Here is a 15,005-nt window from a genome sequence, read left to right as displayed (position 1 = left end):
CAGCTCTGCGTGGTAGCGGGCCGGCTGTGTAGGTGGATGATTCACCGGCAAAACCAGGTGTTTTATTTGGGGTTGCTTGTAAGCGTACCTCGTGTAAGTAGCTTAGAGAAAGGAGACGTTGTGAATGGGAGGTAATTACTTGCTTTACTTTGTTTCTGAAGAGTAGTGACAGCTCTAAATTCTGTTGTTGCCATTTTTCTTCTTCTACTTCTTCTTCTTCTTCTTCCTCCTGTTTACGATATGTCGGGATGGTACTAATACAAGCGAGCTATGTAGGCTGTTGCAACGTAGGGACAACTGACATCGAGAAGCAGGGTTTCCTTTCAGAAGCTAATAGTTACTTAACTATCCAAGGATGTTATCCTCACCCAGAAAATACAATTAGTATGCTGGAACTCCATGGCCTGTAGTCCGTAAGTGAGCTATACCGACCGAGCGACAGCCATTTGTCGGCGAAGTTAGTGCCAAATTTTGCAGATAGAGGGTGTCACGTGGTCAGCGCAACGAATCCCCATGGCCGTTAATTTTGGTTTTCTAGATCGGAGCCGCTATTTCCTTGAAAGAGCTACTCAATTACCCTCACGAGGCTGAGTGGACCCCCTTCCAGACCCACTACTTATCAGAAAATCTGGTAGCTCCGGAAATCGAAGCCGGTACCTCTGGATCTGTAGCCAGGAACTCTGACCACTAGACCATAGAGGCGGTCATTAATAATGCTGAATTTCATTACAAACTGATTTATCAGAACCTTCTCTAGATGGATTCTACTCTAGAGGAGTTAGTTACGTTTGAGTTAGATACTTTAATCTTCGGGGGCACACGGTAACGTGTTGAGACACTATGCTACAAGCCGGAAGGTCGAGTGTTCGAGTCACGATGAGGTTGATTTTTTTTCAATTTACCTATTCTTCCCAGCCGCATTATGGCCCTGGGTTTCACTCAGCCTCTAATAGAAATGAGTACCAGGAATATTCCTGGGGGGTAAATGAAGGCTGACAACCTTATCGCCATCTGTAAGCCGACTGGCTATATAGAGAAAATGTGGAAGCATCGACGTCTCACAAACCTGCGAGCCTCCGCTGCCTGTTACAGGGATAGCTTTACTTTTTAACCATTTACTTTTGCTGTTCAACACGGTCCAACTCAGACTAGGAAAAGCCTTCATATAATAATTTAGAGCAACCCACTCTATGGTTCTGAGAAAATTTTGACCGATTATGTTAGATTGGACTTCCTCATTCATAATTTTCTTCATATACATCACAAAAATCCGCAATTCTTTTGTTATAATTAAACATTAACTTCTTCACAGCAGATGCTTCTGTGATTATGAAAGTTAACTAAAAATTACAGAAATATAACGACCAATCAACAGAGGAGAGTTTCGCTTATATTATGACGCAATGTATACATTCAATAAAGTAAGTAAATTTATCCTTGTAACAGACCGTGAAGGTCCATAGGGTTGTGAGGTGTTGAGGGTCCCACATTATCTAGACAATCGGCTCAAAGATGGCGGTAAGGTTGTCAGCCTTACGCGCCGACCGCGCTTTACTCCCCAGGAAAATTATTTAAATAATTCCTGGTACCCATTTCTGTTAGAGGCTGAGTGAACCACAGGGCCTAGCGCGGCTGAAAGGATTAGGTCAACTGAAAGAAATCCAATGACTTCATCGGGACTTGAACCCTCGACCTTCCGGCTTGTAGCATAACCCCTCAATCAACTACGCTACCCCTGTATACATTCAATACGATTCATAAACTTTAAATTTTGAAGGAAAGTAATTCTGTTTTTGAATGATATTCAATAACTTACCTATTCAGAAATGAAAAATAATTACACATTCTTTATTTACAAAACTAGAGGTGGATTTACACTGAAGTTAATAATGAATATTGCCGTTACTGTATGAAACAAGTATGTGGAGACACGACAGTAGGTCACAACATTACCAGTTCTTTTCTCGGCGTCTTTGAGCGCGATGTCTTCCAGCATTGCGACCTCGCTACGCCCCTTGGGGTTCGAGGCGTACAGAACGATGTGCAGGGTGGGGGTGTGTGCTGGCAGCAGATCGTTGAGGTCAAGTCGGAAGAGAGGCGAGTCGGAACTCACGTTGAGGCGTAACCGCATTGTGCGAGATTCGTATGCTTCTAGCACGAAGCGCTGCGGCAAACCGCCGTCGTACCCGGCAACGCACTCCACCTCCAGGGCGTCGCTACTCTGGTTCGTCGCTGCCCGCAACGTACAATTCCGCAATGGGCCTGGTTTAGCTGCAGGAAGAAAAATGTCCGCTACACCACCTCTTTAACACATGTAATAGGACATTAATGGGACTACTACGTGACAGGGTCGATGATTCTCCAACAGAATTCACTTTCACTGATAGGGATTGCTTTTTTGTCCATATTTTGAGCTCAGGTGGTAATGATATGACTTTTATTCGGGAAGTGCCAGGTTCGAATATCATTAATTAGCATTTCATAAGTTTTTTCTAATTCATTGTAGGAGAGTACTGGCACAGCACGTCGTTTCGTGCATAATCAACTTCTCATTCAATTGTTACGATTAAACTCAGAAGTTAATACAGCTCTGTTAAACAATTCACGAAACAAGATAATTCTACAAAGACTGAGGAATTCAGAAGCATTCTGTGATTCGCTTTTCTCCCTGTTTGTAAACAGTGGGACAGTAACTTAAGCAGGTTACTTCCCTTGCACCTTCCTTAATTATGTCATGCTTCAATGACTATACGAATTAACATATAAGCAAATTCCCCGAAGCAGGAATATGGTTGAAAAATAAACTAAAGGGAAGACTGCTACATTCTCTTCCAATTTTTAGCACCATTTTAAGTGTTTTATTTGTAGCAACACGAAGTTCTTTTCAGATTAGAAATGGAAAACAGATATTTGTAAATTTGTGAGTCAGGTGAGTACCGAACAGCGTGAGACCTGATTCCGGCCTTGAGATCAGTTTACGTAATTCGTGTCAAGATGAAAGTGTAACATTATGCGCGCGCGCACACACATGAACGTATGCATACGCACGTACAACAACGCATAGTAGAAATTATGGGATTTGTGGTGGACAAAGTGGCGCTGGGGCAGGTTTTCTCCGAGTACTTCGGTTTCCCCTGCCAATCTTCATTCCACCAATTGCTCCACAATAACCCTCACCTATCATCTGGGGCTGGTACAATAGGCCAGAAGTGGCCGCAGTACAAGGGACTTAGTCCCACCCCAACAGCAATAAAAAATATTCCACGAAGAAATATATGAGTCGAACATCTTACTGAATTGCATGCAATGCTTTCATTAATCATACTCAAACAAGAAGAAATGGATACTCAAAAGCAAGGGCTACGGACCTGCAACAGAAATTTCCGTAATAGGATGTACAAAGGCTTCTTCAGGCCTCTTAATAGACCAGTAATTAAATGAGGATTACAAAGAACTTCCACATAATGCCTAGCATGCGGAAAACATGTGCTTTTATATAATTAAACTATATAGACTATTTTTAATGATAAAGAAATAATATTTTATGAAGAAGAATGAGTATGAATTTATCTTCTTAAATCTTTAGAGATGGTTACCCTCTAATCTTTTAAATTCTTGGTTTAAGAGACGATTTTTAAGAATATATGTTTGGTATCTGACATTCATTGTTACGAAAAATATTATTTTAACTAACTAACCAGTTAAGAAAGTAACTAATAAAGTAATAAACTCTGATATTAAAACCATAATTTAACATGGGTGAGCCAAAAGCCCTCTATGGTGCGAGATTTAGAGCAAGCTCAATCCAATTGTCGAAAAGTCTATTTAACATACTGTGACATGTTTCGCAAGGGAGGAAACCCCCCCCCCAATTCCAGTGTACATTTTGATTTTTCAATAAGTCGCTATTTAGCAACATTCCTCATAAAACTGCATACGCACTTCTTCCTCACATCCTGCTACATGGCCTATCCTCACAATGCTGTAATATAATTTCTTTAATTCCGCCAGTATGTAACATGTTTCATAGGCTTTAATGTTTACTTGTCTCCTTTGATTTTAAATGTATTCAATTTGTGATCTTCTCTTAGGGTATCAAGACGCGTCTCACAGTCATATGAAAAGGGCAAATCAAGTGGAGCGGGGGTGTTACTTCCACGTGATGCATGCTAGTTACCTGCGGGGACTATCTGAAAAATACAAGGCTCCGCCTGTCGACCAATGGCGTTGCGACCCCAGCATGCTAGTGTCCCATAATCCCTTTCTGACTTGGGAGTATAGGATAGATCGCTGGTGCTCCCATTTCCCGTACCGATGCGGGTCTGCTCTACTTCAAAACTCTCTCCACTGTTGTTGAATTGCCACACGAAAGTGACGTCACCAGGATCAGCTGTCACGTGACATCGGACCCTCAGAGCTTCGTCCAGCGAAGCTCCTACTACGGTAACATCGTCACTCTTGCAAACTGGAGCAACTGGAAAGAAGCATAACAGACCTCTATTATAACCGATGTAAAAGGAATTCCCAATTGTGAGGAGGGACATGTCACATTTTGAATTCCTGTTTGAGCCACAGTAAGTAGAAGTGCGATAGAACAGTTACCTTGAGCGTTATGCGGGCCAGGCTTCAATTTGAACGTCCTGAGTTCGATATTTTCTTGATTCACCTTAGGTCGCATCTGCTTCCGTAATATTGTTTCAATTAAATTCTACATTACCAGGGAATTTCGTCGTACGCAACAACAATTCACTTCTGAATTTGGTAATTTACAGTATCCTTATCAACGAGCCAACTGATTCTGTGTGTTAGATTCCCTCATTTCGTTCATGGTTTATTCTAACGCGGCTGTCAAATGCACAAAAAATACTTAATAGTGAATGAGGTATGAGTATAGTAGAACAGATTATGAAGGAACAGGTATCATATGTTACAAGGTGCTGTCCAGGAGTTTATTTGTAGGAATAACACAAAACAACTGAATCATGACACGGACTCGAACACAGCACTTCATTCATACCAGTCAGTTATTTCTTGAATTAATCTATCCATTCCTATATCTTTGTGAGCCAGGTTAGCGCATTCGCTCTAGCGACTGCCTACGGGCTGGACGACCGAGGGGTCGGAGTTCGAGTATCGGTAGGGTCAAACATTTTCTCTTCTCCACGTCGTCCAGACCGACTCTGGGGTCTACCCAACCTCCTATCCGATGGGTACCGGGGCCTCTTTCGCCAGGGTAAAGCGGCAGGAGCGTGAATCTGACCACTCACCCCCAGTTAGTGCCGAGGTGAAGAAAATGTGGATGTACGATGTATACATCCACTCCCCCATACGCCTTCATGGTGTAGTGCTTAATTAATTAAGCACAGGGACAACTTTACCTTTTATTCCTATATATTACCCTCACATTATCCAAATAATTAACCAATATATTCAATAAATACAACTCATTGATCTTTGTTACACACGTAGCCTGCCTGATAAGTTGTTCTTATGCAGACTTTGAAAATTGATAAGAGAGATAACGGATCTACTTCAAGTAGTCAACAGACATGCCACTCCAGATTGTCAGGTTTATTACATGAGCACATGGAATGTATTACAGGTATGTAAGTACTGACAGTAAGGAGACCTCTGGCTTTTATATTCGTTATAACGCTCGGAGAGTCGTTGCTGAAGTCTGGTCTGGAAATAACAAATGCAGAAAACTCAGTGTAGTTCATGGTCATCACAACACAGGCAGAAGTAATGAATCCTCTGGCAAGTTAAGTGTGTGGTAACTGCAACAGTAAATCTAAATTATATCGCACAATTCTCAAAACGTCATATTTAAAATACATTATATCCATTGTTTTATTTCGGTAAGAAATTTAGTCGCTCACTCTTAAGGGGTATAAGACGTGATAGGGCAGTCGGTATAGCTGACGACAGCTGGACGACGAGGGGTCGGAGTTCGAGTCCCCGTAGGGTGAAGATTATTCTCTTCTCCACGTCGTCTAGACAGGCGCTGGAGCCCACCCTGCCTCCTATTCAATAGGTGCCGGGGGCTCTTTCCCCGCAGGTAAAGCGGCCGGGTCGTGAAGCTGACCATTCACCTCCAGCTAGTGTCGAGATCAAGCAAATGTGGCTCTAAACATTCACCCTCCATACGCCTTCATGAAGTATTGCTTAATTAGTTAAGCGCAGGAACAACTTAACTCTTGAGGGGAGAGTGTATATTATAATTGAGGAAGATATACGGAAATACTTGTCAGTAGAATCTCTAGTGGATTTTAATTTCACTAGATCTCTCAGAGTACACAACAGCGGACAAATTAATTCACATTGGCCAGATTTAGTATCATTTATGTGTACTTTCCGTGCCGATCGCAGTGGCCGCACCGTCTAAGGCATGAACTGTCTTCGCTCGCTCGAACGCTGGGATCGTCGATTCGAGTCCCACTCAAGGAATGGATGTGTCTATAGTGTGTGCGTTTATTCTGTTTGTAGGTAGAGGCCTTGTGACGGGCTGATCCCCCATCTAAGGAGTCCTACCGGCTGTGTATAGGATCAAGAAACGGTAAACGACCAAGGCGCAACAAAGGGCTCATAATAATAATAATAATAATGTGTAATTCCTTTACATCGATACGTAGGTAAAATAATGTTACATGACGCTGAAGATCACAGGAAGACAGAAAACCAATGGAGTATTTAACGATAATATGTATATTTAAATTTGTGTTTCGACATTTCATTTCCACATGTCACCTGGACTGTCAAATTGATTACTTCTTCCAAGTAACTGTAATTTTCCCCAGGTTATTATCAAAAATAGGGGACGAAAGCATTTGTTTTATTAACTGTCAATATTTTAGAATCACAGATAACATCACTGCTGCCAAAAACAGAATATTGTTTTTACCACAATGTCAATATCGTGGAACACGAAGCGAGACCGGAAATTAATCTGTATGAAACTATGGAACTATGGGACGAAACAGGGGTGAAGTCTGATATACTGCAAAGTTTCATTTCTTTTCGGGAATTTGTTTAGTTCGCTGATGTGTGCTTGGAAATTTCGAGATCAATTGGTTTTACAAATTAAGACATTTTTTTACTCCTCATAATCTGAGTAAATGGATCATAACCTCCCAAGTCATGCACACGCATACTTTATGACTGTGCTTACGCGAACTGTTGCAAGAAAAAGAATAGAAGTCATGTGATTACTGGGTGGGACCAGCACAGTCAAGTAGAGTTCGCGATCAATTATTCTTAATATGCCCAGTACAAGGGACATTCTGAGATTTCAAGTCCGCATGGCGTAGGATCCGGGATTTGATGCCGTGTAATATGATAGATAGGTACTTATCTACCTAACCACGTGGCGTCACAACCCAGAACTTCATGTGATGCCGTGTAATATGATAGATAGGTACTTATCTACCTAACCACGTGGCGTCACAACCCAGAACTTCATGTGATGCCGTGTAATATGATAGATAGGTACTTATCTACCTAACCACGTGGCGTCACAACCCAGAACTTCATGTGATGCCGTGTAATATGATAGATAGGTACTTATCTACCTAACCACGTGGCGCCACAACCCAGAACTTCATGTTCTTAAGAGAACATAAACTGGCGACCTGAATGTATATACATCATTGTGAAGTTTTAAGACGATAACTCTACTTACTAAGAATGTCATGGCTGGTTGTTCATTGTTTTCAGTTTCTGGTGTTTATACATTATTTTGCGTTGTCTGGTTCGGAACATTACATAGGGTCGTGCGGTGTATTTCCTGCACGTAATAAACTTCTGAAATTTATATTCCTTTTATTCCAGCAATAGAAATAATTCAAATACATATAAATTTTCGTCACGTATCTACAAAGTCGATGTATTACTAGGTACGTATTTTGTACAGGTAAAGGTAAAGTTGGCCGATCACGGTAGCCGAGAGGTCTAAGGCATGTACTGTCTTCACTCGCTTGGAAACCGGGATCGTGGGTTCGAATCCCACTCAGGGCATGGATGTTTGTGTGCGTTTTTCTGTGTTTGTGTACAGGTGGAGGCCTTGCGACGAGCTGATCACGCGCCCAAGGAGTCCTACCGAATGTGTAAGATCTAGAAAAACCGAAGTGAACGGAGAAGTTCACGGAGGTAGGCCTAGGCCCACTGGGGCTTTATTGCCATGGAAAAAAAGTATAGTTATCCACGTGCTTAACTAATTACACACTACGCCATGAAGAAGTGTGTAGGAGTGGATGTATGGATCCACGTTTTCTTGACCTCAGCACTAGCTGGAGGTGAGTGGTCAGCTTCACGTCCTTGCCGCTTTACCTTCGGGGAAAAGCCTCTAGTAATCATTAAATAAGAGGTCGGGTAGACCACAAAGCCGGTCCGGACGATGTGGAGAAGAGAAAATGTTTGACTCTACAGGGACTCGAACTCCGACCCCTCGGTCGTCCAGCCTGTAGCTGGTCGCTATACCGACTGCGCCATCACGGCTCCCTCGTACTTTGTACATAACTTATTTTATTCTTAAAATAACAAAAAAAAATTATCGTCAACGGTTAAACAAAATGGCTGGTCAGATTTTGGCAGGGCATTGTGACACGTAGGAAGTGTCAGTATGCTGCAACCGTCTACAAGCATGACTTGCTCATACGTATGAAAGGAATTATGCTCTGCGGAAAACTGTTTACTGGTGTACGAGCAATCTAAATTATTTTTCTCAAGTTCACCCACCTAACAGAAATATATTTAAAATAATCACGATTTTTAGAAACAAGGAATTAGTTGAAATTTTTTCCTTTTGATACCCATCACATACATGCATAAGTTCTGTCCACAACAGTCTGCTTCGGTGTATATTTTCAGTACTCTGCAACATGACCTAAAGCAGATGGAAATATTCAAACCATGTTGGATTAAAAAACTGATACTCGTCCGTTGATCATTGTCTCTCCAATGAGAGTAGAAGGGATGAAGCAAGAGGAAGAAGAGAGGAAGATGAAAATTGGAAAAGAGAAATCAATTTGTTTTGAGGACAAGGAAGAAGAGAAGTAGAAGACAGAGTTGGAGGTCTTTGTGCTGGAGTAAAAGGCCGCCTGAGGTTGACGTGTTGATGACAAATGCGAAACGACGGGAGGTTACAGCCCGCCCTCCTCTGTTCTTTCTTCCTGCCTGTCTTCCTTCCTCCTGTATGTTGCTAGTGACTGTCTCATTTCGCTATGTGGGAGGTGCCACACGATGTGCACATCTTTGTTATCAATTCATTTCACCATTTTTGTAGGAATAGGACAATAGGAATATGCTCATTTAGAGCGACACATAATGGCAGTGGCCTGCTCCATTTTACATTCATTCATTCAAGTGACTGCCTAAATGATTGGCTGGCTGATTACCTATTGGTGAGTGACAAGTTACCTAATTATCGCCGAACCACGGTTACAGTGGATGCTGTTTGTAAAACGCAGAATTAATGCAAAGAAGAATAATAGAGCTAACACTGAATCAGTCATGTCAAAGTCAAAGTCAAAGTTATGTTACGATCAGCGGTAAGTCTGTCATGTCTGCCCCGCATTTGGGGCATTTCTATTACTGCCAGACAACTGTGGGTTCAGATTTTTAAAGGGTTCTGACGATGGTGGATGCCACACAGAATTACTGGGGTTTTGGACTTTTTCCATCGTGCGGAATTCTAGGTAACAAAGGACACGACGTTTCGGAAACTGGATCTGTTTCCGTCTTCAGGTGAGAAAGGAAGACACTCAGTTGGGTCTCTTAGGAAGAGCTAATCTCAGTCACTGGACCAGTGATTAAGCTGTGGGTTTGTTCATGTGGGGCGCCTCTTTTACAACCGCTGGTGCCCTCGCCAGCACAGTTACTTTAACCCGGTCAGAATCAGTAGTACATATTTTACAATTCTACATAGTCAATTGTCAAGATTTCGGTTTCTTGTGGACATCTACTATGTACAGTTTTCACGTAACTCTAATATATATATATATACATACAATGTATACAAGGCTTGGCATAGCAGATGACGCTCTAATTCACGTAGCTGATGTTTCAATGGCTGTCTAGTCACTTGAATGTTCGTGCGCTTGAACGCCGCCAAAATTAAGCCTCATATATTTTCCGTGTCTGGCTTCATCTCTTCCAATGTCGCGTATATTTGCATTGTATGAGTTATGTTTGTTGTCTGCACAATTTGTTTATGTAATAATAAATATATGGTACTTGCAAAGCCATATATTCTCGCGGATGAGTGTGGTCCTTGGAAACTTCCCAAAGGTGCGAAGAAGGTTGTTTTGCAAACGCTGCAAACTGCAAATGTAAGTATCTGTATTAAAGTCGCAAGCAGGGCACGCATAATTCATTACTGATGTAATTAGTGCATTGGAGATAGGGTAACGAAGACGAAACACTTATGTTCTTCTTAGAATTCCAATTATTATAGTCACAAAGATAATTACGTAATTCACGGCTATTGACTATAATATTACTATTATGAAGAAATATTTAGTCATCTAGTGTCAGCAGTTATTGGTTCTTTCGTCTTCGATGCTAATTTCACACAAACCATAATTCTGTTCCTTCTGCAATATTTCTCGGCACTAACTTAACATTACGTACTAGCACTAGCTGAACTTCATCACACTATAGTTCCGTCTGTGTTCTTTCTCGAGTAGTAACCCCTTATACGTGGCGTGAGATGAAACTGCACATGCCAGAATACCACACTGTCTCCGATCCTTCTCAAAACTGCTCAAACAGGCCGTGGAGTGGATATGTTAATATTCCAGCACTGGTCCATTAGAACTTTAGTTCAAATTATAATATCTGATTGGCTCAAATCTCAACAATGAAGTACACTAAAACAGTTGGTACAAGGAGGAACATTCTTTACCGTTACAGTCACGTATTATATTTCATCCTCAGGCTAGCTCTTTGATCGGTGAACTCTGCCCGGTTACGTAATGTCTGCCGCACCATCCAAGGAGAACCAAAGCTGAATCCAATACACATCCTTCGCTTAGTAGCGGGTGGAGTCCAACTGGGTCCACTCGGTACGGCGGCCACTGATTGGCCTATTGTAGCCTGCCCCGGGTGATTATGATGATGGATAATTTTGTGGAGTGAAGATTTGCAGGGGAAACCGAAGTACTCGGAGAAAACCTGCCCCAGCGCCACTTTGTACACCACAAATCCCACTTGACCAGACCCGGGATAGAACCCAGGCCGTCGGGGCGGGAAGCCAGCGACTAACCGCTTGAGCTATGGCACGGCCAATACACATCCTTATGACCTGTACTAATAATTGTTATCCAGTCTCACGTGTGTTCTCTCCTTTATTTGTTTTTATTTCAGGCACCAGCTTGCAAGTATTTCGGTAAGGGTCTCCTGAGATATATGTAGTCTTCCAGGTCCCTGAAGACCACAACCTAAATTTTCACAGCCGTGAAAACCTAAAACTTGAACATCTGTTTTTCTCATCAAGGAACACATTTTAACGGTCATGATACAGAAGGGCAGTATTTTGGTGATAATTGGGGTTCGAATGCTGTAGCATCAGAAATATGTTTCTTCTTCATTAAGCCTAGACCGGTTTTGGGGCGCATCCGGCCTTCTACATGATTGCACCCCGGGCCTGCGTCGTCAAGGAAGAAGTGGCCGAAGACTCGGCCGGTTACCATGGTAATTAGGCCTATTATTTTACATCATCATCTAAATTACGTTATGAGACATGGATTCAGGCTTACAGTAACCATTTATTCTCTCATTTTGCAGAAATTTGAAAAAAAAATTAGATTTTATGGACCATACACGTTAATGCAACAGATTCATGCCATCAGTGCCATCGGTTTACTGATATAGACATATTAACAGTCTTAACGAATGTAATTCGAAATAACACAATCTGAACGTGTCTATGTTAATTTGTATTTATGAATTTCGGATTCAAGTTCTTCATAAACACGGATTCCAGAGGTAAATGAACTTCATGTGTACAGACAGGTGACCGTGCACTGTATTAATGGAAATTCGTGGCATGGGGCGCCGTACTGCTATATTGGATAACATGCCTAGCATCAATCATCATTAATGCTGTCCGATGAGAAACGGCTGCTCAGGGGAAGCGATGAAGGAACCAACTGTAGTCATCACTTGGTGCATTACGTTACACTATGTAACTTCCACGAATTCACATCAATACCTGCGCCTAAGACGTGCATGTAAAGGGCTTCATGTTTAGGTTACAAAGATCATAACAGTGATCAATCCTTCCATTTTACAATCATAATAGAAACGGTGTGATTTCAGAATCAGCTTCGCGTTTCGTATGTGTCCCTTTACTACCAGAATAGGTATAGAATTCCATTCTTCAGAGCTGCCCCTTAAGTAGAGGGATGTATAGGCCGCGCCGTAGCTCAAGCGGTTAGTCGCTGGCTTCCCACCGCGGCGGCCTGGGTTCGATCCCGGGTCTGGTAAAGTGAGATTTGTGATGGACAAAGTGGCGCTGGGGCAGGTTTTCTTCGAGTACTTCGGTTTCCTCTGCCAATCTTTATTCTACCAATTGCTCCACAATCACCCTCACCTATCACCCGGGGCAGGTACAATAGACCAATCAGTGGCCGCCATGCCGTGTGGACCCAGCTGGACTCCACCCCCCCCCCATTAGCGAATTAAAAAAAATGGATGTATTAATCCTAATCTAGATTAAACAGTCATAGTTGTCTCATATTTAAAATGTTTTACAGTGACCGTGTCAAGCAGTTCTTAATTTTGACTAAATTGTACATTACAGATTACAAAACTGGGACAACTGATCTAAATTTGCAAAACAGCATTCTATGACGTTACATCTTTAACTAACACGCCATCTATTGAATTGGAACTCGAAAGTTAAACATTCTTCTAAAAAAACTTATCATCTGGTTTCCCTTCACTACATACTGAATATCTGATATGACATGGATGGCATAGAAAACACTGTGTCCAACATTTCTTCTACTTTTGCGTGTGTATTCGTTGCAGCGAGAACGTGTTTACCGAGCCGTTGCCTAGTAACATTCAGGGGGATAACGCAGATAGCAAGGTGATCCCATAAGCCTCATTTTATTTCTTCAAGATAAGGAAAACTCTACTAAAACCTGGCTACTAAATCTTACCCTAATCCAGTTGAAAATTATTTAAATGTAAACATTATTTCTTTAACATTCTTTTGAATACAGACATCCCACGCACCCCTAGACCTTTTAATTGGTCAGTCTTTGGTGTTTTGTGACTAAATGTTCCTTTACTTATATACTACGCCAGGTTTCTCTCATTATTCACACGTTTAGTTTCATTGCATAGATCTCGGGAGTTCTCTCCTGAAATTAGTGACTTCTCCCCAACTTTTCGTAGCAGTGCCGTCGTGCTGTTGCATATTAGCGCAGTTTCATTCAGCATACAAGCTCCGCTGTAGTACAGTTGGCTGAAGAGAAGCACGAATATAGGCGAATAAACACAGGGCCCTCGGGACCCCTCGTAAAGCTTCGGAGTTGAATGGAGTTGTGGAAACAAGATTGTGGGGCTCTGTGTGCGAAGCGGTAAATATTTCTTTTAATCTGCTGTAACATTTGCCTCCATGAATTTCAAGCTTATTTATTTTGTAACAGACTTCAAGAAACACGAATTACCTTAGTCAAACAGAAAGATTAACTGTTTCTTTATGTTAATCAGGAATGCAAACAACAATTTGTTGTGCAAGTTGTTCTGTATATTTGTATATTTTTATACAGGATATGAAGCTGGTGTTTTCATTCATTGTAACTCAAGAACGGGAGGGAGCACCTACTCCGGTCCACAATAGTACTCAATTCCGTTGAAGAAAATTGTAGGCGTATTGTTTCTGGGAGTTGTCTGGATATGATTTCGAAAACTTCACAATTTATTGAAGAAAATAATTATAAAATTTCCGCAGCTCCTGTTGTAGTAACAGCAGAAATTATAATTCCTTATATCCGATAGTATAACTCAGTTTTCCGAAACTTATTTTGCTATGGAGCCGATCACAGTGGCCGTGCAGTCTAAGGCATGAACTATCTTCGCTCGTTCGAAAGCTGGGATCGTGGGTTCGAATCCCACTAAAGGCATCGACGTCTGCGTTTATGTTGTTCTACGTGTAAGTATCGGCTTTGTGACGGGCTGATCCCCCGCCTAAGGAGTCCCACTGACTGTATATATGCTCAAGAAACTGAAAAACGGAGAACGCCCAACAAAGGGCTGTACAGCCATAATAATAGTAATAATAATAATAATAATAATAACAACCATTTTGCTGTGGAGCCTTTTGGGGTTTGAGGAAAGAACTGACGAATCCAATAACACACACAAGTCTCTTATATACGTGAAAACTATATGCCATGTATTAAATGAGCTCGAGGCTGAGTTCAAATAGTAAAATTTAAGAAACTGATACTTAAGAGAGTAATATAAAAATCAGTACTGTATTGAAGGTCGCAGTATGGTTGTATTGCTTAACGTCAGCTGACAAGAGACAATAGTCCAGGTAGCGGAACTGAATTTCAATTCTTCGCTTGCACTTTCATCCATGGAAGAGCACTGATCTCATGACCTAGGGATCAAAACAAAATTCCAGCCAGATAAATGTCACCAAATATTATCGCTTAATGTAGCACTAATTATACCGGATAATTACAGAGTTACTTAATAACTGAAAAACTACTTATCTACACTAATAATATGAAGTAATATTTGCGCTAAACTATATCAAATAATCTCAAGTTTTATTCTGATATTGGATGTATGCCGTTTGGTCTTGTAATGTACTTTCCTTGATAAACACTGCTCTAACAAGTCGACTGACCTCGGTAGCTGCAACCCATCTTCGATGAGGTCATCCCATTTGGGGGGCACCGCGACTATGCCCCTGTGTGGCTCGTAAAAAACTTAATGAAGCGAGGAATATTATGCCTACATTGGTCACAGAATTATCGCATGTGGGA

At 41.6% G+C, this 15,005-nt stretch overlaps 1 protein-coding gene across 2 annotated transcripts in view; it reads right to left on the bottom strand.

Moving 5' to 3' along the window:
- The window catches only part of LOC111870997 (hemicentin-2), a 322,577-nt gene that overhangs the window by 12,657 nt on the left and 294,915 nt on the right, over nucleotides 1–15,005 (bottom strand). For both annotated transcript variants that reach the window (XM_023863703.2, XM_033754061.1), the window contains exons 9-10: nucleotides 4,178–4,474; nucleotides 1,954–2,271 (exon numbers count right to left, since the gene is read on the bottom strand). In XM_023863703.2, the coding sequence (XP_023719471.1) occupies nucleotides 1,954–2,271; nucleotides 4,178–4,474 (615 nt within the window). The remainder of the gene's footprint in view (nucleotides 1–1,953; nucleotides 2,272–4,177; nucleotides 4,475–15,005) is intronic.

This window comes from Cryptotermes secundus, unplaced genomic scaffold, assembly GCF_002891405.2.
Source record: "Cryptotermes secundus unplaced genomic scaffold, Csec_1.0 scaffold1170, whole genome shotgun sequence".
NCBI lineage: Eukaryota > Metazoa > Arthropoda > Insecta > Blattodea > Kalotermitidae > Cryptotermes > Cryptotermes secundus.
The sequence above is the reverse complement of the archived record's forward strand: the minus strand, read 5'-3'. Positions and strand labels throughout refer to the sequence as shown.